Below are 24,864 nucleotides of genomic sequence, written 5' to 3'. Positions count from 1 at the left end.
ACAAAGATGTGCAAATTAATATTTTCATCCCTAATGGCGTTTAAAAATCTTCCGTATTTCATTCTCTCTATCAGTTCTGTTGAAGACATTTTCGATGTTGGGAGTTCGAAAACATTTTCGTTGTTGGGAGCACGGACGTATATAAAAAAAACCTGGACTTGCAACGCCATTGTATGAAAAAGAAGCCAACCAGCGGCCATTTTACCGAGCCGAATACAAAGGCGTGGGTTGGCTCCCTACTATTGACGTCAGGAAGAACAAAGGCGGGCATTACCAGGAAAGCTTTGTATTCGGCTCGGTAAAATGGCTGCGAGTGGATTCAATGACTCTATAAGCTGATTAAGGGCATTGCGAGTCCAGATTTTATTAAACACGTCCGTGGTTGGGAGTTCGAAAAATACAGTACCTCAAAAGCTGGTGTTTTTGTTTGTTTGTTTGTTTTTTCTCCCCAGGGAAACAAGTGGGCACATGTGGGTGTGTGTGTGAAGGGGGTAGGGGTGGTGCGTGTGGAGTGGCCTATCCGGTTGCCCATCCCCCTGGTCAAATTGGGGGATATATGGGGATATATGTCCCTATCATCCGCGACTCACTCCTCCGAAGAGGCGAATTTGAAAGGCTGTCTGGTGCTGCACATAGAAATTATCTGGTTGTGAGGATGCATTTCACGGTGCATTTAATTTAATGAACAATGGTACAGCTACATTTGCATAGCCTAATGCTATGCACATCCACTTTATTTGAACAATATGGCGACATTCCAATTTATGCAAACAATGGCGTGATAATGTTAATAGCCCTTTTCAATAACAAGGACATTCAGCGGATGTAAAGCATTTCAACGAAACTGTTGACAACGTCACGACCACAGTTTCCCACACGGCTAGAACAACACAACCATGCGCGTGTTATTATAAATGCCCCAGCTGGCGCATTATTAAACGCGAACCACTGTATTGCCATCCGGGCAGATGGTTTGGGGCAGAACATTGCGACGTGTGAAGGAAGCAAGCGTTTGCCTCTGTCGCGTTGGATGCGACAGTTGTCGACTCAATCATTCTGTACTCCGCCTATGTGGCGAACGATGAGCGAAAACGATCGGCATTTTCTGCAAAACATTCGGTGAATCAATTCATAAACCTGAAAGTGTCTTTTGACGTGCTGTGTGAGGACTCAACTCCTGTAGATTAGGGGAGCCTTCCGGGTGCCCGGTCCTCTACAAAACATTCCGGTAAGATGCTATTTTTTGTATTCAGTCCGACGAGCACTCAGTGGCTTACAAGAATAAAATATGGCAACTAAACAACATTTAACCAATGTCAAAGGCAAAAACCACACTGCAACGCCACGGTGGGCTAAAACACATATTGCTCTAATGACCACGTGATGTTTTAGTGATAGTCACAGGGTGAATTATCGACACTTTAATTGAGCATGTGTTTTAGTCCTTCATGCACTAGGGTTCAATTCGCTACAGCCAGTGTTGGTCACTGTCCTGTATACGGGACTCAACGGTCAAAATAGCATACGTACATAATACAACATTACGATGTAAATTTTGTCATAAGTGCATAGCGCCGTTAATTCTCAGTAAGTAAGCCTTTAGCTACACAATGTTGTATAAAACTGATTAATCCCTTTGCTACGGACGACTGCTACTATTAAAAACGACGATGCTGAGTTCGCTGACTTAGTAGCGGTACGACTATTACAACATGAGCCTGTAAGGTCTTTCTATGGAAGGTTTGGTAGCTGCACCGGTGCACGTGTCCTTGAAACTTTGTATGGACAGACTGGTCCAGTCCTTCCTTCTATGATGCTCAAGTCGATGCAACCTGGAAACAGGGATCTTAGTCAGTCATCCACAACATTGACTTCCCGGGAACTGAAAGTCTGTTTTCTGCTGATCAAAGACATTTTTCTTCGAGGCGACGGAGAGACGTATCTCGCATGTAAACATCTGGAGGTAGCGGGTTTTAGTGCATCTTATGCCCTTACCACATCATGTGTCCCAACTACAAATGCTATAATTGGGCCAGCCCAACTACAGTACAGAGGTCCAGTGTGCATGTGCCCAACATGTGCCAAAGTCATATTGTTTACAATGTCACGTCATAGAGGAAGTGCCATATTTTAGATGAATTGCGTCAAGTGTGAGATGCATAAACACCGATAAGGGTGAGAAATGTCCACAAAAACTGGCCAACAATATCTGTGCCAGCCAACTGCAGCAATACCGTTGGGGCGTGACACCTCTCAAGACAATTGACCGCGTTCCATCGGAAATTAATGTTACTCTCAAACAGAACATGGCAGTTAGACCAAGAAGGGGTTGCTGCAGTATCGTGTAACATATACACAGGGCTTAAAGCCATCAACTTAATTGTGGCCATATCAACGGCAGCCAAACAACAGACGATATGTCACAATGAATTAGTGCATCATGCCAGCCCGCACTGTTAAAATGGGTGTAAATTATTTTTAAATAAAAAACGCACCTTACCAGAAGCATATACCTTCCAGGAACACAAAGGTCAGTAGCAGAATTTGTAATAGAGTGCGCACTTTTCGTCCAACTGAAACGTAATGTTTAGAATATTTGCTGCATAGGCCTACTGTTTTCAAAGAAGCAGACCACAGATATTATGTGGCTGCATTATGGAAGAGGCGTAAGGTTACACCGATTGGTAGAACTTTAGGGGATTCATCACACTTAGTATATCTCTGAATTGTGTGGAATTATTGTGGTATTTCTTCGTTGGAAGTGCACTTTATTGCTGTGTACGTGAAGGTATGGTGATCTGTTGTCACTATAGGAACTCATTTCGGCACTCCAAATGTGTATTGTTGTGGATTTTGAAATCTACATTTTGCTAAAGAACCAGGAGGCATTGAGCATTTACGGAAATGGCAGTACAAGATTGGACCGAGGGCACACTGAGTCTCAAAGGCTTCAGTTACATTGGTCCTGAAAAGACTCGCGTAAAAACCCAGAATTGCCTTAACTTCCTTTCCCTGACAAAAAGTGGCACCTGGATATCTATAAATTGTCACACTGTTACAAGCATGCGTTTGTCCAAGAAGTAACTGGAACACGTGATCTCCCTCCCATAATGATGGATGATCTGAGGCCAGGCACTCAGTTGATGACGTCTTTAAAGACAACAGAAACTCCGAGCGGCTCCGCTGTGTCTGCTTTGGTGTCTTCAAGGCGCTCGTGTCTTTCACCCAGCCCCAATTCCCTGAGTTTGGAGGAAATGGTGTCGATATACTTCTGCATGTTATTGCCTGCGATTAATGTGAGCGTCTTCATGTTCATCGCATCTCAATACTTGGGCTCTTGGATTTCAAGCGGGCTTTTAGCTGTGATTAATGGTCACGAGACAAAGTGGTGTTTCTGTTGAGGAGAGGGGCAATTACGTCTTCCAGACGGAATTGGATAAGTTTTAAGTTGTTCTTTGTTCAGCTTTCATAACTTTCTAGACTGCTCAGTGGTAGGAAGTGTGTCAAACTTGTAATAGGCGACTTCAGCCACTAAAACAATTTGACTGAATTTCTATGTGTATAAATGCCGCAGCATAATGCAGAAACATAGCTATGCGTGTGTGCACTGAAAGCCAAAGCAAAGTTTACAGGGTCACTTCTGTCTTGGCAGTGTTTTTTAACATTTATATGCAGCCAAGGGAACGAAGTGTGTCTCTATCAAGGGTAAGTATCACATCTAGTTCCTCCGCATCTCCACACCTGCGCACCCTAACCTCAATAATTATTAACCGTGTAAATGGCACGTATTGAAACAGCACGTATGGCCATGGCCAAGGAAGCGTGATGGGTGGTGGTCCTGTTCCCATGACCTATGTGTTATTGCCTCCAGCTGTATCGGATACGACTCTGTTTTCCCTTTTATACCCCTGCAGAAACTGTCTGGTTCCTGACCCTGACAATTTCCTTGATGTGTATTTGTAGGTCCGGAACCACTATTGAAAAATATACCTGATGAAATTGTAACACTGAAAATGGCTCACTAATACCAAAAAGAGTCTCAGGTTTCCTGTCAGGGGGCTGGTTCCAAAAAGAGGGGCGGAAACGAGGAATTTTTTATTTTGTTTTGCCCTCCCTTTTTTCTCCTAAAAATGATTTTTGTATAAAGTGCGATGTCCATCGCCACTGCATGCGTAATACGCACCGCCGCTGCCAACAATGAAATAGACTGGCCCCCTCGCTATTTAAAATCGTTTTCAGCTTGTAGATGTACACAGGGCATATGACTACCTGCTTTGTGTGTTTTCCGGAGGTTAATGTAAAATACAGAAATGACGTCATCTGAAAAAAAGTGCCCGACTAAATTTATAGGGCCTAGAGGGACACCTTTACTGTACACATTACTCAACCGTATCACATCTAAAACACGTTAAAATTACACAGCAGGATTCTAGTCGATCAAGCACGGTTGTTGGGTTTTGGACGTTGCATTATACCAAACAAAAAGTGTTTGTATTTTGTGGACCGCGATGTTGTACTGCGATGTGCACGCTGACCAGAAATCGGAGATTTTTTGGGCCTAAGTGGGAACTCGCAATGCTATATAAAGCCAACTAACCAACCAAGGGTCTTTGAAGAAATGGAATTAACAGAGACTCAGACACGAACTTCCAGGTTTCAAAAAAGGCAAAATAATTTATTTAAAGAAACAACCGGATGAATGTAAACCACTTCGACTGAACCTAAAAAATTGACAAGCTAATCAAACTGATCAAAGCCCGAGACTAAGGAAAGGAGAACTTAATAAACCTTAGACCGATAAGTAAAAACAATTTGTGAAACCAAGTAAAACATACAAATAAAACCAACACAATGTACAATGTACCTTTTGAATACATGCACTCGAATTTTCATCTGTAAAAACAAACGAAGAAAGTAAAGGACATTAAGAAACAAAACAGAACTCTTGTGCACGAACTACATAGTACAGGAAGCGAGAGCAGGGATTAATATGTTATAAAGTCAAAACTGTGAAAAGGCGTTTGTGGCCGTATTCAAATTCCTTGCATATCTGAGTAAACAATCAGGCCAGGTAAGGAAGTGAAAACACAGAAACCCATATTCTGAGGAAAATGGGTCGAGATACTTATGCATCACTACAATACGTAGGCCACAAAAAAGTAAAGAATAGTGAAATAGATGGGAAGAATTCAAAGAAGAAAAGATCTAAAAGTTAACCTTGGCAAGTGATAAAGGCTTGAAGTGTAAGTTTTCAAGACATAAATCCTTGACAAAGTTGTTCCCTGAAACTCGAGGAAACTTTCAATGATTCAGGAAACTACACGTAATTCTTAGAAAGAAGAAGGAAAAACGTTAATTGTATACATGTCTAAGAAAAGCTACCAACATCACTAACGACTCAGACGGAACTCAAGACCGCATTCCTTCGGTGGAACAATGACTTGTCTCTGCTGATCTGCTAAACTGAGCACAGACAGATCACGTGGCTACATTGGGCCTCGACCGAATCATTTGACTGTGGCTTGAAATTACACACAACTCTATGGGAACCGGCCGTGGCCTCTGTAACATAGTCTTGTGCATAATGTTAGGCTACAGCCCGGTAATTCAAACACAGTCTGATATGGGGGACTTGGGGCTTAATTAAAGAAACAAATTAAACAGGGGACACACTACTAGGAAAAGAAAGGGGATCCTAAACTAAAACTAAGTGTTTTAAAGGGGAGCAACTCTATGTAAAAGTGTATTTCATTACTAAGGCGTAATATTTTAAAGTACAACCTTCGTCACAAAGGAAAACTTACAAAAGTGACGGTAAGTATTCAGACGGACAGTCACACAAAACTCATTTACTGTACCGCCTTCCTTTCATCTTCATTTTTGCCGAAAGACCATGACTTTGCCTACAAAACTAAGCCAATGGGGGTGTATGACACCCCGACATCCCCCTAGCGACGTCTGTGACTGTCACAGCAGACTATATCGCACCGAGCCCGTAACTCTACTATCCAATTTTTTTTTAGACGTGCAAATGATCCCTACACAGGACAAAAGATAGGCAACTGGTAGTGCCCTACTTATTCGGGAGAAGGTTCCCTCAAACATTTCAAATGAAGTTTTGTGTCTTTTTCCTATCATAAAGTTTCCCTGAGGTCTTTTACTAAATTGTAGGTCCGGTCGCCTGCAAATGAAAAATAAAAAAAATAAAAAAAATAATTAAGAAAATACATAAATAAATAAAGAAAGAAATAAAAAGAAAAACAAAAACTACACCTTAACAAGAACGTGACGCTCCTTGTCTACGTCTGAGCGCATATTTGAGGTAAAGCTTATACGAGGACGTTAAATCCTCACTCTGGGAGATACAGCTGAAAGTGGGTTTTATCAACCGGGGATTACTATGGTCTTGGCGAACCCAACATTTCAAGACAGAAAAATGCAGGCACGACGACATGCGCATCTCGTGCAAACGTACTATTCCGCACGATCAGAATTTATATGTTTATGAACGGTAACTGCAGCATGTCGTCTCCTATAGACGACAACCGCAATCGTCGGATTTTAATGTCACGACAGCTTTCCTTTAAAATGTAGTATACCTGGCCCCTGTCGCGTCGAGTCGCATAATGCCTTACTATTACTGTCTAGACTAGGTTTCTTTACACAAGGGATAAAAAACAATCCCCGCACTGAATAAAACGAGAGAAATCCTCGAACTTTGCTCAGCTTAACCGTGGACTCGTGAAATGCGACGCCCTGGAAAGAAGGGAGCAAGCATTTACTCGGGCCCGCTGGGGGTAATCTAAGCATGTCTGGTTTTTCACGGTGTTCATGTCAACAGTGCCACGCAGGTCTGGGACGGGGGGGGGTCGCATTATATCTCCAGCGCTTTAGAGGGGTTGGCGGCCAATATTTGCTGCGCGGAACATAATCGCGCAGCGAAGTGCGTCTTTGTGATCCGTAACCTGCACTTGAATACGACAAGATGAAGCTTAAGTGCGTACGTGCTGCTGTCTTGTCATAGTACTGAAAGTTAGTATGTACACTAAACATTCGACCTGGAGCCTCAGTGGCTCATTAGGCCCGTGTTCATTGCCAGTTTCTTTGAAAACTTCTCTTCTCTGCCCCTTTACTCCGTATACTCTAAAAACACCAGGGTCAGATTGACCCGGAATCTGGGTCCCATGGGACCTGACCCTCTTCCCGGTCAAATTATGACCTGTTTTGGGTGATATTTGACCCAGAAGGGGTCAAAAATGACCGCGAGTCCGCTGTTTTATACCTGTACCCAATTGTGCTTTTTGCAGGAAGAGCGGAAGTGTGGGCTATAATGTAGTTCAAGACACGTTATACTAGCTCAGGCTGGAGTCGAACCCCTCCTCACACACACACTTACTTGTTTCACATACGAAATGTACGTGGACATACCCTTGATCTGTGGTTAGGGTAACTTCGGGAAAATCATCCCTTTTTCCTCCCCAAGGACAATTCCTTCAAGCTGGAGTTTGATGATAATTTCCTGGACTGTTCTGCTTCATTTTGCCACAGTTAACCTTGACCCCCAAATGCCTCTGAAGCTGTTTTTCAGAGAGGGGAAAATAATTGTGTGGACATGTGGACGTGCAGAGGTCCACACTTATGTATGCCACGTCTGTATATCCTCACACCCACCCACATGCGGTCATGGGATGGAAATCGAGACTGCCGGGCCACGCAATTTGTTTCTAAAAGTAGAGGACCGTTTTAGTGAGAAAAGCTCCGTGCCTGTTATACGTCTGTCGTGATTCATCCTCCACATTCATTAATTGTCAAGTGCCCCCCCTAAGTAATGCTGTACAGCTCGTCCTATGATCATGAAGGTGAGATGCCGTAGTGTACCCGAGCTATTTTTTTGCTTTGATTGGACTAGTGCAAGTCTACTGGAGCATTCGTAATAATTGTGAATGAAACCATTTCTACTGGTATTCGATACCAGTAACTCCAGTCAAAACAGCGATGACTCATGCAGTGTGTGTTGTACGACCAGCTGCGTAGTGCTATTGTACTTTCGCAGACCGTGTCTGTTTTGTGGAATGCCATGAAAAAATCTCTCACCGACGTCACGGCTCCATGTGCAATCGCAATCTGTACACCTACTATTGTAAAGCTGGTTTTTTTTTTAACTTACACACGTCGCAGGCTTGTTTCAACATTCAGTGGCTCTTTCTCCGGTGTGAATAAAGATCAGCCAGTCTGTAAGTATTTTAATATCGGTGCGTTTTAGTCTGAATTTCGTGTCTGGATGAACTGGTGTCCCGTTTATCATAACCAGACTTCTGCGATAGCGCTTATTATCGGATGGAGTTCTCGGAAGTTTGGTGGGGGTTACCGAGGAAGTTTTCCCCGCTGCGTGGATGTGATGGCACGCTTAGTGACGCATATATTATTCAGACATCTGGCAGACAGATATTGGTCTGCCAAATGAATTCACGTTACATTTTGTGCCCGAGAGTTCTGTGTTGTGACAATTTTTTTAGGGCTGTTTACTTGTTGTTAGCTTCAGTATATTTGTCGTCACCAAAAGCAGAAAATAACCTTTTTAATTCCCTTGCCAGTGTGAAACGTGAGCCCTGGAACTCACAGAATAACACGTCTGCGGATCGTTTACGGAGTTTCTACTGTATAATAGGCAGAGTAGAGTTTTAGCCAAGACGTTTACAAGACATCTCAAGTCCATCACGGGTGTGTCATGACACCAGTCGATTATATTTTCAAGACAATTAAATCATGTACTGCGCTCTCGTTTTGTAACTCACAAGTGGCTTATAATGGCTGGCTGTCAGTGCTAATGCAAAAGATTAATAATGAATTTGTTAACAAATTCATGCAGCTGAAACGCCAAATACTAACTAAAAATTCGACTCTAATGTACAGTTGAGGCAGAACCTGACACCAATAAAGTATGATTTCTGCAAACTCAGGCCGACCATACGAATAGCAGGCAGTACCAGAGAAAACTATAAAATGGTGCTGAGGGCGTAATTGTTCACCTCCTAAGTCATCAATATCTCAAGTACTGGAACGTCCAATCTTGTGATGAGCAAGTTGCAGTTCTGGTTTTGATGGCTCTGTGGAGTGAGTTGACAGTTTTCGTAAACACTGAATTAGTTTACATGCAGCAGCCTAGTTTAATTCGCAACCATTATAGGTCTTTTTATATTACCACCATCGCCGTCGTTTCCTTGGTGAAGGGTACCTCTGATGCAGGTGAACCATTTTGTACGCTATCGCCCCCACATACGTATTTGTCCGTTCGTCTTCTTGACATCATTTTGAGGAGTAATGTCCAATATTATTGGCAAACATCAACTGTCTGCTCTATCTGTCAGACAAAGAACTGAAGACGCGACTCCCGCCAGATGGCAACTGATAGTGGAAATTATTTGGGGCAGTTGAAGTGGTTCATCACCTTCCTTCAAACCAATGTTAATTATGTACATGTTGCTAAAAAATCCCTTGCTGTCCCCCTAGAGGATTCCATTGTCATTCTGTGTTAACTCAATCACGCCCCTTCAGTTGCAAGATGTGGACATTTTACTCATTTGCCAACTGCCCCTTGAGAAAGTCTTAGACACCATATACACCTCTTGCAGTGTCCTTATACAGTCTATACGGACACGTGCAGTGTACATGTACGTATAACATATCATACCTTAGCGGTAATTATTAAGCTCGTAAAACCTAAGACTTATCCGATTGTTTGCGGGGAACTCCCCATGAAATTTAAAACTGGTCTGTATTTTTTTTTCGAACCTCAACAGTTATGAACTTGTTTCCTTTGGCTGCTGTCCAATTAAAGCAACGAAGGATGGAATTATACTGTGGTAGAGTAGGCCCGCCTGATAATTGTAAATTATATTATTGACAAAACATAGCTTTGCCTCTTTGCGACTATTGCCTTCTTTTGAACATCTGGGGAGTTAATGCGAAAAATGAAATTTTTACATGAAGTCTATGTACAAACGCTCGTCATTTCATCAGCGCTTTATACGCCTTGGTATGATTTGTTCTATCATAAAAGTGGTTTTGGGCCAGGGCAATTTTATATTTCATGCCTTCCAGACTGGATGTAGACATGCTTTACAACCCTGATCACAGTCTGAGCAAGCAAACTAAGAAAAGGATTCTCTTCGAAGATTTAGAATTACGTATTATATAGAGTGGGCGTGATATAGGTTTTCCCGGCCAATTTTGGAAAATATGTAAATGAATTAGTAATAGCAGCATTCGTTTTCGAGGGAAATAGAACGAACAGTCAAATCCCCGTTTGCATTTAACAAATACAAATTCTATTTCAATGAGGGTGCATTCAGTTGTATAGAGTCAGCGTTCAATGCCGCAACTTTGCACTGGTTTAGAATGTTGACATTCGTTTTTGCGCGAAATTGAATGCACCTGTGCAATCCTGCATTCATGTTAATTTGAACTCAATCTAGTTCGGAAAACGTGCAGCGGTTTTAACGTATGCCTGGTCAAGAATTAAAATTCGCTGGTGTGCTAACAGAAGTTACATTCCTAAAAGTATGTAGTTGATTGGTTAATTGTTTGAATATCCATGATTGAAATAAATAATTCATGCTGTCATTGGAAACATACCGACTATTGTAGGAAACCTATAAATACCGACGCCGAGGGAACCTTCCTTCTTGTGCTCCGTTTCAATCGTAAAAATCTTATCTTTTCAAAGATTTATAACATACACAACATTCATGAGTTTGAAATTTGGCATCAAAGTGGTGTCATGATTTGTGTAAAATTGTATACTCTAATCATATTTTGCAATTTAAAATTACAGTAAATGAAAATATTCACTTCCAAAGGGTAACGGTAAAAGAAAGATTTTTAGCGAATCAGAATGCCTATTATTTGTTGTAATTGACAACTAATATGTCAATCTGAAATCCCAGTCACGTAGCTGTAACATATTTAATGAAGCGTAAAGCACATTCATTTAGGATGCAAAACGAGGTCGCATGCTTGTTATTGCAGATTAAACCGTTTTCAAAATCTACGCCAAATTGAATATTTTATTTTACAAATTTTCTAAAATTGGCCGGAAAATATATATATGCGACATTCAATTTTTTTCTGGATATGGTTTGGTTCAGGGAACGAAGCCAAGGAACATTTGCGTATCTCCCTCAGGTCTCATAAAAAGGTTTTATTAAATGGCAACGCCCAGATGCCACCTTCCTCGATTGTTGTGCATTGCCGTTAGACGCTGTTCCCCCCCCCCCAGTACGCGCTCTTTGGCTGTGGTGTCTGACTTTTGACACGAGTGAAGCGACAACCTCTATCTCAAGAGCGATCGACCGAGCAGGAATTTCATTAGACGCCCGGCGGGGCGGATTAGTAGTCGGGGGGAGAACTAGATGAGACGTTTGGAGTGAACGTACATTGTAGTCACGAAGATTACAAAATGGCGAGCCTTGCAATTTTGCTCGGGGCGCTCTTGTGGCAACAGTTATTTACTTATTTCAAATTCTGCATACAACTTTAACTAGATTTCATATATAGGTATGTGTTACGAAAGGTGTTCGTTTCACCCTTTGACAGAATCGTCTGTCTGGTTTTAGGCCCAGTGATGTATGGGTGCTGAAATCTATGCGTAAATTCAATCACCTTTTCGTCACTAGTATATTCAAGTTTTGGGTCGGGGGGGGGTATTTTATTCTAAAAATGGTGGTCTCAATTTCTTCATCATAGAAATTCTTTCTATTTTTCAATGGGACATATAACACCATTTGGAAAGTGTCAGTGGTTTCAACTCCTTTAAAAAAAAAGGAAAGAAAAGTGCCTCGACCCGACTAGATACGCTACAGGTTTTCCCAACTCTCTGAATCCCCCTTTTTTGTTTGTGCTTTTTAAATGTTCCACATCAGTTCTTTTCTGCGACAATTCGACAAACATTTGAGATTTGTATAATGTCATTCACAGCATGACGAATAAATTCTTGCGACTGCCACTGGTATCACATTAGGGTATAGCTGGTTTACATGTCCACATTGCTGCATATCGAAATCGAGCCGCCATTTTATGCAGTATATTCACGGAGGCTAAATGTGCCTGATACGAAGCCCGTAATAAGGTATCACATTCTTCGTAGCTTCGTGCTACGGCGAGCATAAAGTTCAAGGTTTAATCACTTGTGTACTCGAACAACGTGATACGTGCAGCAGACGGCGATTAAATATTATGATAATGGTAGTGTGTAGCCGTTTGTCTGTTGCATTTCAAATTATGTCTCCGACACGTGTCACTGACGATTTTATGCAAAGTATACCTCATAGTGGAAAATCTGCTCTTTGTTAATGGTATATAATGGCCTCTTCCAGGGTGCTATGTCGTTGATAATAGCACATTCAATTGCTCAAAACTGCAAATTTGTGTCCTTGGATACAGTATAATATCAAGGAAGCGACTGTTTGTCAAGCTGTGCAATTTTCAAATCATCCACTATTCGTTTCCCAAGGGTGAAAGCTAAATTTAGACCGATATCAAACCAAGGCATTTTTTTTGCAATAAGAGAGGTCTGTGACGTTGAAAGAGTGGTTGATTGCAGCAGACTGCAATAATAGTTGATTTGTGAGGAATGGTGCAGATCAAGGGGTTAAGATTTTCTTTTCTTATTGAGTGATTGCATGAACTGTCCTGTTGACGCAAGCAAAGTGTGGTATTCTTAGCAGCTGTGGGTTGATTTATGCAGTGCACTGAAGACCATAATGGTCTTCCCAGCATGCACTGTTTGTGTAAGTAAGTGTTCGCGGCCATTTTTAAAAGCCGATTAGGTGCATTTCCAAGGGAGGCTACGTGCATTGTTTGCTTTGCGCGGGTGCACCGAAAAAAAAGTCTCACTTTGCCTGTAAAATATATCTGCCTTGGACCTCTATCACAGGGTAGCCGTCTTGCTTTTCTACCATTCAAAGTAATTAAACAAACTCAGGCTGGAAGGAAACATAATCTGTTTCCTTGTATTATTATGTAAAGTTGAATTACCTTGCCAAAGGGTCTACGGGGAACAAGACAAACATGGTAGCGTCATGATAAAGGCCTATAGCGTGCATCTCGTTCTTCAATCCCGTACAGTAAACCTTTATACCTTGTGGAGTCTCAGAGTAAAGGCCTAATCTAATTCTGATTCCGCGAGTCTGCTGAAATATGCGGTAGGGCCGGGAGCACGGGACGGAGATAATCCAGGGAGGTGAGACCGGCCCAGCCTGAGATTTGGCGGACGCCTGTCGGTGTCAGGAGTTTCCGTGGCAACGATGAGATGTGTATATCCTCCAGGTGGAACTGAGACTTGCAGATTTTCAGTGATATGATTTATCAGCCCCCCCCCACGTTTGGAGCAAACGCGTTGTGACATGTCTGACGGTGCTCTTGTGACGTAGATTGTTCGGCTGGGTCCGAATTGTACCAGTTTCTAACGTGCCAAAATTAAAATTGCTGTTTGTTTCATTTTTTTTTCGATGGTGAAAGAATGTTCCCTGTCCAAATGAAACATTTCCAGTTACTTCGAGTCAGGAATTCTGCATAGATGCAGCAGCGGCAGGGTGGGGCTCTAACGTAGAAGAAAGAAAAGCAAAAAGCCACATAAGCAAAGCCGACCAGGAATCGTCCAGCATAGTGCAACATGAGTTTTATGGTAAAGAAAAACTCGCGTGTCGTATTTAGTAGAATGGAAAGTAAGATGTCTGACGCTAAACAAAATTTCAGCTGAAAAAAATACGATATAAGCTTAAGAACATGATTCCCAACATAACAAGCCCACATTTACCTATTAAAACAAGTAAGGTGAGACATCACCCCCCAAAGATCCCGTAGACAAGGCAATGACGGTGGGCCGTGTCTAAAGGCTGCCCTTGGACATTCTGTGTCGAGCAAGTGGTCAGTAAAGTCGTCGGACTCTCGAATCAGACTAAAAACCGTACACATTGTGAAGGTAAAAACGATAAACCTCAGATGTCTACCTGGCTGAGTAAGTGAGTTAGTCAGATTGCTTGCTGGCAAATGGCTACTGCAGGAAAAAAAGGCTTAATATTGATCTCAATACCCATTATTTTCTTTTATAAATCACGCCAAATATCGTGTGGAACGACATCTGACTAAAAAACTGCAAAGAGACTGACATAAAAAGCGAAGAGGAAATACCTAATCTCTCGTCTTGAAAAAAGGCATATCGTTATCATATAGGCCTACTGCATGGCAAGTGGAAAAAAGATATCTAAATATCATCATTTCGTATTAGAAATCTATTTTGTACAGAAATATCCTCATTTCTAATTTGAGAGATGCATTTCTTTTCTCGAATAAACGTTAGTTGGACAGGTCTGGAATTAGGGGTTCATTTTTCTATTAATTCAGACGTCATTTTTTGCTGATTTAATTATGGTAAAAGTGTCATACCTAAAAGATATCCCTTATTACAGGATGCTCGATATAGGTTCATTTCTCAGGGGCAATATAGTCAACTAGCGCAGCTAAGCTTGGGACCTGGTATCTTTAATGTAAGCTGGAGGGAGGAGTACAAGATTCCGGCTCAGGGTTGAATGCATGATAAATAGGATAATGCATTTCCCAACCCTGGGACGCCCGGCTAAAGCAAATATCAATTCTCTCTGCGTTCGCCCCTGGCGCTCACTCTAACGAGTGCAATATACATTCACTTTAACCGTTGTGCCATGCGTGTCTCGGAATAGTCTGGTGCCAGAACGTGTCTCTCTTACGCACATGAGTCACGGATGAAGGTGTATTAAATTTGGTTTTAAAGGAGCAAATGCCTGCCATAATGGGCGCTAGTCGCCCTGGAACCTTCACTGAGGTACTTGTAGAGACGTTTTTGTTGGTTGCACTCGCAGAGCTCTGTTTTTATGAGATGCTGTATTTTTCTACAAATATCATTCAAGGTCGGGAGAGCTTTTACCCAATTTCACGCCCTTGGTATACGTCACACTAGCGTTCATCATGAAAGTTTGTCTTATAGTGTCATTTATAATTTAGTTTAGGAATAGAAACTGATGCGTAACACCACTGCCTGTACAAGGCCCAACCACTTGTTGACCATTTACCACGTATCCATTCTATGGCCGATATTATGGTGCCGTTGTGAGATTAAAACTCGCATATGCTGGTGCACGTTATAATTGAATGATACTTGGGCGAAAAACATTTCTTCCTAGTTCTGATCGTGCCTCCTTAAAACGCCACAGGCATAGAGTGTAGGAGAAACGCTTAGATTTCGAAATGTACATGTATACCAACATCTACTGTTCTGTTGAAAAGGCGATACAGCTTTCATTTTACATGGACCTAAAGTCACCTGATAGTCTTAGTTCAAGCTGCCAGTGAATAAAACACCTGGACTTAGGTAAAATCCCTTTTCTAGTTTGAATTTGAATAATATCTGGTACACTGATTTAACTTATCTGATTGTACATAAACATAACAATCTGAATTTCCCAGACTAAAGACACTGTGGCTATACCTCGTGATTCGTGGCAAGCTTTTGCGAGGCGATCACCCTCTCTGCAATGGACTGGTTCCTCCGTTCTCTTCTTATGCATTGAAAACAGTGATTGGGGCAAAGCCTCTCCAATAAAGGAAGAGCTTACCCACATCACGAGGTATATCAACAGCGTCTTTAGTATGGAGAAATCAAATTGTTGTGTTCACGTGAATTTAAAGAACTCAATGTACCAGATTTTATTCATCTTTAACTCGCAAAAGGCTTATTGAGGATATTGGTTCTCCGTAGATGGATGCACATTATATGCACCGGGATTAACCTTTATCTGTGTCAAGTAGTTCACCTTAATATCAGTGTGCCATTCCTTAAGCAACTGTATAGCATTGGCGGCTGCGAATGTGAAATGATTTGAAATATTAAAAGTGAAATAGATGATCAAGATCATCTGAGGGGAAGGGGTATTCAAGATTTGTTAATGTGGCAAACTCTCAACAAGAAGGTATAATTTTATCTTATCTCCTGACATCACCGTTCCTCATCTTGGTGACTATGGATATTAATAACGGGTCGTTAAATTTGTCTGCGGCAAATATCGGTTTTCCCGGCCAAAATGTGTAGATGAATCAGTAATAGCAGCATTCGTTTTCGCGTGAAATAGAACGAACAATCAAATCCCCGTTTGCATTTAACAAATACAAATTCTATTTCAATGAGGGTGCATTCAGTCGTATAGAGTCAGCGTTCAATGCCGCAACATTGCACTGGTTTAGAATGTTGACATTCGTTTTTGCGCGAAATTGAATGCACTCTGCAATCCTGCATTCATGTTAATTTGAACTAAATCTAGTTCGGAAATCATGCAGGCGATATCGCGTGAAGTGTTATTTAGCGTAGCCCTGGTCGAGAATTAAAATTCGTTTGTGTGCTAACAAAAGTTGCATCCTTAGAAATGTTTAGTTGATTGGTTAAATGTTTAAATATTCATAATTTAATTAAACCATTCATGTTATCATTGGAAACTAACGACTATTGTGGGAAACCTATAAATGCCGGTACCGACGCTGAAGGAACCTTCCTTCTTGTGTTGCGTTTCAATCATAGAAACCTTAATTTGTTTACAGTTTGATAACAAATACACTATAAATGAGAAAGATGACATTTATTATCAAAGTGATGGCATGATTTGTGTAACCTTATATTCTTATCAAATTGAATGTATATTTTGCGATTTTCATATAGCAAATGAAAATGAATACTCACTTCCGTAGGGTCACGTTAAAAGACAGATTTTCAGCGAATAAGAATGCTCATTTGTTGCAATATTGCAAGGAATACGTCAATCTGAAATACCAATCACGTATTTATAACCTCTATAATGAAAGTAATGCACTTTCATTTATTGGAAGGATGCCAAACGAAGTCGAATGATTGTTATTGCAAAAATAAAACCAGGTGTTAAGTCGTTTCCAAAATCTATGCTGAAATGAAATTTATTCTACAAAATAGATCGGGCATTTTCAGAATTTGGCCGGAAAAACCTATAATTTGTTTCTGTAGCGTCTGCACGGGCTAAATGTCCGAATGTTTGCTTACAGTGACAATCAAAGGTTAAATGGAGCATAGCATTCATGTGTTGGAAACTCTTGCACATTAATGAACCATCAGCCAAACAGACGGGCCTCACACAAACACGAACATATCACTTCTATATCAACCACGTTGTCTCCCCCTTAGAGAGACTAGGTCTGTTTGCATTGCAAATGCCAAGGACCTATCACCAAGTGCGCCAGTCTAGTTCTCAGCGGCCAAAATGCAAAATGACAGGGGCCGTCGATAAATTGCGAATTGTCTATACCCGTCGCATAATCAGCAAGCGCAGAATTTAATCAGCGAGACTTTTGGGGATGAAAAGCTGCGGGGAAATTAGCAAAATGCAGTAGCGAAGGACGTTGATGTGAATCGGGGGAAAACCAGCTCCCACGTCGGTGGATGGGGGTTGACGAAAACGGTAGTCAGGTTGAACACCGTGTAGCGGCTGCTTCTTAATTGCCCAGGGCCCGAGTTGATTTTTGTTCACGGGAAAATCCACTTTGGATAGCATTTGCCGCATTTTGAGGCGGCTAAATCCGACTCTATTTCGGCTATGTTTTTAGGATGCAGTTGGTGTATTTCCTCTGGGTACACCTTGCGCCGTGTAGACTTTCAACTCAACCTCCGCTTCTTGTTCTGAGGACTTTGATGGGAGTGTTGTTTTGTATGTCTGGTACCAAACTACTCCAACGCGCAAATTCAATTTCTTTAGAGCAGCCTTCTATACCCAGCAAGAAATCGGAGACCGAGGGATACCCCCCCAACATGTCCAATCCCTATACACATTCCAGACTTTTGTTACTTAACACATCCCCCCCAAGATGTCTGAAAGGAATTCCCCAGATTCTTGCGAGACAATGACCAACACAAAGCAGGGGGGAGGTTCTCTCCGTCTCATACCTTGCTGCATATGTAGCCTAGCCTTCGTTTCCTAAAGTAAACCCACCCCATGATGTCAATTAAATATCAGAGAACGTATCTGAAGCTGCGACGAAACGTATGTTTGTGTTTTCAAATTACCGGAATACAGGCCATGACTGTACACTGAAATTCGTTTAACCATTTTTATAAAAGGAAACCCAATTTTGGTTGTAGACGTAAATTATACCATGCTGAAGACATCCTGTCAATCCGTAGCTCAAAAACTGCTCCGTTAATAGAAAATCGAGTCTTGGTTAATATCGAATCCGTACAGTCGTATTATTGCTGTTCCCGTCCTTCTTATTCAGCATGGGATGCCGGTAATTTAATGGTTTATTTTTGTATTCCTATGTTTTGATGTTTGTCTGGCAGCTGGAGCTGTGTAGGTCTGCGGTATTATTGCATGAGGGCTGTACATGTATAATTAATTCTTATGCAAGAGGTTAATGCCCTCTCCGTACACCAGATGCCAGGTGACTTAAAGTCGATCATAGACTGGTGAATAGCAACACTCGTCTGGCCATTACACAGTTTAGTCATGTAGTTCTTGCGCTTTTATGAATAGACCTTGGCTGTCGTAATGGGCAACCGAAGGTCAGTTTTTAGATAATCACTTCAGAGTCATTGTTCAGCAGTTTGGGCTCATTAGTGCCCCGGTAATTTGCGGGGAAATTCGACAAGTGTCTGCAGCGATCGGTAACTGACAATTAATGTCGTCAAGTCCTGCATAGTGGAAGAATTCAAACCTTAGAAAGAATGATAGATTTACATTATTTGAATGAAATAATTAACACTTCGAGCATTTTTGCTGGAGATGTAAGTGCGAAATGACATCAGTTTTTCCTCCGTTTCATGGGAAAAGTAAGGCCATCTTTTTTGCAAGCAAGGACAAATTCAGATTTTTTTCGAATGGGGGGGGAGTTCAAACTTGTCTTTTGCAAGGCCAAAGGCTGGATTTTTTTCAAGCAGGCCTAACCTCTCACGGCCTTTCGAGCAGTGAGGCTACATTTACTCGCTTGTTAGAGGAAGAAAAGGTGTAGTGATCAAAGAATTCACCTTTCTAACACACTTTATTTTTTAATGGCCCTTTTTAGGATGGGGGGGGGGCTGCCATGGCCCCGTTGGCTCCTTATTCACTCATCTCATGTATAATTAATCAATTATGACTGAATGGCAATAAAGAATGACTTAAAGACCTACACACAAAGATACATTTTCGTTGTCATTTGAGATAAGCACTAAACTACGTTGCATATGCAATGGAGTTCTAACTTGCGGAGACTTAATGGAAAGTAACAGAATTTGTCATTAACGTGAACAACAATGCAGTCATTCATTTTTCATTAATACTGAGATAGAATAATAAAGTGTCCACCGGATTTGAGGTAACCAATACCGAATCTGAGGATTGGACAACGGGCGCGTTTTTTTTAATAACACAACTAGGGGATGCACCGTATACTTTTTCTATGGGAAAACGGTTTTATTGCCAAATTTTAGAGGCGACTAGTCTTCACGCCTAGTGTCAGGCTTTGAGAAATCCCTGAGGGCCACGATTATAGCCTTTATGCAAGTCAAGTATTCTCAGTGCATTGTATAAAACATCTCGTCAACGGGGACTACGATCCCCCATAACAGGAACATTTTTTCGTGAAAACTAATGAAGGAGATGGGCGATTTTTGTCATCTGTTTAATTTCCATTTTTTTTTACCAAAAAGGATAAATGTGGATCAAAATATAGCCTCAACTCTCAGACAGGTCTTAAAAGGTTACATAGAAATTACTCAATTCCCTCAACAAAATGTGGTTTTCGATCCTCCCTTTTCTTTTCCGTTCAGAGACCCTTAGTGGAACTCAAGGTCACCTCTCTATCTTTTCCAGTGCAACTACGCACCATGGGTGAATCGTTCCACAATTTCTTGAAGCAACTTGGGGAGAACATCTCGGAGGAGGAACTTCGGTCTCTGGCGGCCGCCTGTCAAGACGTCATCCCGAACGAGGAGCGAGGGAGGATTCACAAGCAACGAGAGCTCTTCGAGTACATGGAGAAAATGGGCAAGCTCAGCGCGGGTAAGAGACCATTGGCGTTACTCACGAGTCGGCCACCTTGAGTCCAAAGCGAAGCTTTTACAGTAAATTTCGTGACGAAGATGATGCAGTAGGTGGAAATTATAGGTTAGCATCTGTGTGCTCCGATTGGTACAGTTGTATTATGGACGAGTTTATCTTGTTTTGTATATACACTTTATTGTGTAGTAATTGTAGGAAAATATTCACCCACCTCACTGTTCTTAATTCTCTCAAGTATTCAATAAATGAAGTAAACTTAGGAAGCATGAGCAAAAAAATACACATGAATAAAGCCCGGATGTTTCGAAATCACAGCTACCCACAAGCACACTTCTTTCATTTGCAATTGTTGACTATCATTTAATAAGGGAGACCAAAATAAGTTTGAAAAAAAGTCCCACCTGTGCTTGCATTGCTTTGTGATACTATTTAATTCTCAAAATGCTTCTGACGTTTGGTATTCAGATGATTTATCCTACCTGGAGCACGCGCTGGAGAAAATCTGCAGACCGGACTTAGTGACGCTAGTACTGGAATACAAGCAATCGGTACCCGACAAACAGACCAAAAATAAAGAAATATCAGGACCAGCCAGAAAATACAAAGGTATTTATATTTTTGAGGATTGGGCGAAAGTTCATTCACAAGATGAAAGCATCCGCAACCAGGACCTGGGGTCCGATCCCGTAGAGATGGATATTACGCGTTTTACTTCATAATTGTGATCTAGGTGAAAGCAAGACCATATATAACTCTGGAGAAATTTGCAATCAGTGCCATTTCAGTAAACAAACTGTTTGTCAGTGGGAGTGTCGTGCCTCCAAGATTGGTCAAAGGTTTTTCTCGCTGCAAGTAGTACTTTCATAATTTTCCTGCCCATTTTGATTACATGGTTTGTCCAAATAACGTTACTGTAATGCCTCAGAACCCACGAAAGTGCTTGCAACGCAGAAAATAATTCCCCTGTCGAGGTTCATGTCAAACCCAACATTAATATCTTACCATTTATTTCAAACATATGTAAAATGTGACGTCTTTTATGACGTCAGAGAGGTCCATGTATAGAACTGATCGACACTTTGGACCTTTTGAGATCTGGATTTGGGTCTCTGACAGAACTACCGGCAACCAGAGAAAGCTTACTGAAATGTTCATGACCCCATCTCTCTTCTTCTCTTCAGCAATGAACGAGGAGACGGGGCAGGTCCCAGATGACGTCATATCCGGTCTGGCCAAGCTGGAACTAGCACCCCCGCCGACCCATAAAAGAAAGGACGCCAGATGAGATACCAGCATATTTATTATTTGAGAAAAGACCAAGCTCATTGTGCTGATTCGCCTTAGATGTACAAAGTTCAAGTGCTAGGCTGATAAGGTCTTGGCGCGATATCCTAAATGCGCTTTATTCTATCCTTGCCAGTGTTTTGTGTAAATATCTTTGGTTGCGTTTTCCTTCTGTTCATGTTTCTTAAAGCCATTTTTACCATCGCAATGCGATGCATATCCCCTCAAGACTGCACTGTGTAATCCAGTTGTCACATCACTACGCTGAGCACAGCTGAGTAGCAAATATTTCAAACTACGTCAAGATACCACATGCAAGTTGATTTCTGAGTAGTTAATAAACTCTAACCTATGGCTGCGTCCAAATCTCTTGTCTAGGTCTTCACTCCACTGAAAATGCGTGGAGACGCGTAGACAACAGACCTAGCCGTAGCCCTGGAAGCCCGTTTCGGACACGGCCTTATTACACAGCAAGTTATCACATGGTGAAAAATAATACGCATGTGCATTATGATAATTATGTGTAGTCTCATGACTAAACGTTGCCATTTTATCCAAGGTGTAAAGTGCCAACCTGTCTTTTTTTTGCTAACACTGGATAGGTAAAAGCTGACTCCCAAAGTTGTCATTTTTCCCATGTCTTTTACAAGGGACCACGGTAGTCAACTGCAGGGGAAACATCAGGCACAGTATGGATTAGAACGAAGAAATCACAGTTCTGAATACGTCTCGGTGAAATTGTAATGAATTAAATCTTCTGTTGGAAATCCAGCAGATTTCTCATCCTAACTTTTGGAATACAAATTATTCACAAACCAGATGTAATACCATCTAAGGTAAACATTGTCTAGTTACGTTTTTGAAGCCAGTTCTCTTCGACTGCAATTTATTAACGTGGTCACTGAGTTGCCATCTTGGATTTAACGCTGTTGCAGAGAAGGAACTTTGGAAAAAAATGGCCCCGTGTCCTGAATGTAAGACTTTAAATATTGATGACCCTGATCGAAACGCGCTCCGTGAAAGCTGTGATGTCATAAATACAAAGGCTGCTGTGCGCGCGGGTCAAAACCTTGAAAATCAGCAGTAGGCCTAAGACAAAACAACAGACGTCTGTGCCCATGTCGAATTACTGTCTGGATCAATGCAAAATAAAGACCATGGATGAGGAGAGTAGTTGTACTTGTGCGCAGTGCACTCTCTGTGCACACGACTTTCATCTACCCTGGCGGTAAGTCTGTGATGAGCCAGTTCGGTATTTAAAAAAGCAAGGTTATTCGTGAATAAATAACACGTGTGAGTACGAGTCCGCTTAGGGCCGCGCCAACAGGGCAGATCTCGTACGCGAATCCGAATGACGTCGGATGCGCTTCATTTTTGGCATGCACCACTGAAATACTGACCGGACTGTTCGTGATAAATGGGCCCACCGGGTCTTGTGAGTCGTCGCTGGACTTGTCTATACAATGAGAGCTCAAAGAAATCAAGCCCTTGCCAATGTGCTGTAAGTTGGGTAGGAAGGGGATGAGCGACTTTTAAACGCCCTTTTTTTCCAGTGCTGAGGTTCATGTCCGTCTTCGCTTGATTTTTAACCCCCTAACTATGACGTAGTAAGTTTCAATTATGCCTCGAGTGTAGCATCGACCTAATTGCTATCGACTTCAAATGTTGAAATCTATTGAATACAAACACTATGGATTACAAATAGGTATCCATTTCCTCATTGTCTTCACAAATGGGCAATCATGATTTTTTGTTTAAATTCTGTTTTTGGCAACATTAAATCGCCTAATAATTGCCTATAATTCGGTGAATCATTTTTCTCAAATCTACTGAAATCATCCAAATCACGATGATCTACCTGGGGCAAATTTCAACTAAACTGTATTTCGCGTTTTCATGAAAGGGCACATTTTTCTTCCATAGATATGGCATAAGGAATAAAATGCAAATTCATGGGCAAACTCGTTTCGCCGTTTTCACAGAGGCGAATTGTACTCTGCAAATGTATAAAAAATGTAACAATTTTGCACCTGGCACGCGCTATAGCAAAATAGCTCGCGTTCTCATGAATAGACAACAGCCGCATTCATTTTAGCGTTTTCACGAAGAGTCGATTTTTTTTTCACAAAATAAACAATTTTAATTGACTTCTTTAAATATTATTTGGCAGTTTTGTGTCATTTAAGATTCCCTCTTGCAGGCAGTAGCATGACTTAAGTCAAGGGCAGGTTAAATACTGGGGAAATGATTAATTGAAAGAAAGACCAACTTCAAATGCGGTTTTCTCGAAAAGTCTTATTGTAGTGATACCAAAAATTCGCCACTTCGTGAAAAGACCGACGATATAGGGGGAAAAGCGCAAACGTCAACATCAGCTGAGATGCAACTTCATGTTGGATTCCAATGTGATGCCGCTACATGTGCTTTGTTCTCTTTGTTTATTCACTGCTGGTGGGACAGTACATACTCCGTTAGCTAAGCTGTGGCAACACCGTATCCAAATTGCGTGGTGTGACGCCCGCCCTTTGAAGGTGGAGCGAGACTCGGGTGAGGGCGCCCTCTCTGCAAAGCGAGGAGCGGACGGCACGTACCGGAAAGTCCCTGGGCGGCTGGGACGAGTCGGTTGGGATGGAAGTATACCGTCCCAGTTGAATAGCTGATCCTTTGGATTTGGCTGGATGGCTAGCTGTTGTATAATTGGCTTAGTGGTTTAGGGAAAACTCAAAGTGACAGAAATAAACAGTCTAGGACACCCATTCACTGTACACCTGAACATCAGGGATTGGTTTGATTTATTCGAGCAAACATCTGACCATGGGAAAAACCTGCACCCCTGGCTTATTTAGAAAACATAACGATAGAAGGCGCTCCTTGAAGTTGGACAATTTTGACATCAACCTTATACGCCTAATATGAAAACTGCCTCAAATGAGGAAACAGTTTGACAGCAACTAACAGAGGGCGCTTTCTCAATCGTAGCTTGTGAACAAGGAGAGCAATATTTAGCGTATTTCCCTCCCACAATGCATTACCTCTAAGGGGGCATGTACATCCAGGGCCAAAACCAATCTAGGGATGTCGCCTCACTCAACCAATACTTACTCATACTTATTTCTCCTGCACCGTACACCCCAGGTGGTCCTCCAACCATCCAGGTCCACTCGTGCCCAAGCGCTTAAGAAAGCCACGCGCTAAGATATCACGTTTATCCACTTCGACAAGAAGTACCCCCCTCAACGGTTGAACAGAGCCAGGTGGTCCGCAGTACTCAATCAATCGCCATCTTGTTTGGTGCATGTATGCATGACTGACGCGAGCGATCGCGAAGCACTGCGACACTGCATGCCCGCCTTTGCTTCCATGCTGACGTACGTGTACTAAGTTTGAGCCCTTCAAACATTTTAGCGTCCGTGCGTGCATTCTCAGGCTCTAGTCAGCTATCTAGCCAAGGTCTTTGCTAGACAGCTTTAGAGAAGGCGAGAGAATGGCTGAC

General features: G+C 41.8%; 2 protein-coding genes across 5 annotated transcripts in view; both read left to right on the top strand.

Annotated features, from left to right (window-relative positions):
* smg9 (SMG9 nonsense mediated mRNA decay factor) overlaps window positions 1-24,864 on the top strand; it is a 202,387-nt gene that overhangs the window by 6,038 nt on the left and 171,485 nt on the right. The gene's annotated exons all lie outside the window — the stretch shown is intronic.
* LOC110986499 (astrocytic phosphoprotein PEA-15-like) lies at window positions 852-22,544 on the top strand. Of its 4 annotated transcripts, none has more exons than XM_022248403.2 (4): window positions 852-1,228; window positions 19,856-20,087; window positions 20,553-20,693; window positions 21,269-22,544. In XM_022248403.2, exons 2-4 carry the CDS (start codon window positions 19,913-19,915, stop codon window positions 21,370-21,372), a joined length of 420 nt encoding a protein of 139 aa, XP_022104095.1. In that variant the 5' UTR covers window positions 852-1,228; window positions 19,856-19,912; the 3' UTR covers window positions 21,373-22,544. The 4 variants fall into 4 exon arrangements, with proteins under 4 accessions (XP_022104095.1, XP_022104096.1, XP_022104093.1 ...); XM_022248404.2 differs by having other exon boundaries at window positions 853-1,228; window positions 19,899-20,087; XM_022248401.2 differs by lacking the exon at window positions 852-1,228 and adding an exon at window positions 8,025-8,234.

This window comes from Acanthaster planci, linkage group LG10 (genome assembly GCF_054643075.1).
Source record: "Acanthaster planci isolate LZ-2023a linkage group LG10, COTS_SCS, whole genome shotgun sequence".
In the NCBI taxonomy this organism is placed as follows: Eukaryota; Metazoa; Echinodermata; class Asteroidea; order Valvatida; family Acanthasteridae; genus Acanthaster; species Acanthaster planci.
Note: the sequence above shows the minus strand (reverse complement) of the source record. Positions and strands in the feature narration are given on the sequence as shown.

What these genes read in the sequence shown, in the direction of transcription:
- LOC110986499 (XM_022248403.2), top strand. Translation starts at nt 19,913, where the DNA reads ATGGGTGAATCGTTCCACAATTTCTTGAAGCAACTTGGGGAGAACATC. An exon ending in AATGGGCAAGCTCAGCGCGG is followed by an intron (nt 20,088 to 20,552) that starts GTAAGAGACCAT and finishes TTTGGTATTCAG; the next exon opens with ATGATTTATCCTACCTGGAG. An exon ending in ACCAGCCAGAAAATACAAAG is followed by an intron (nt 20,694 to 21,268) that starts GTATTTATATTT and finishes TCTTCTCTTCAG; the next exon opens with CAATGAACGAGGAGACGGGG.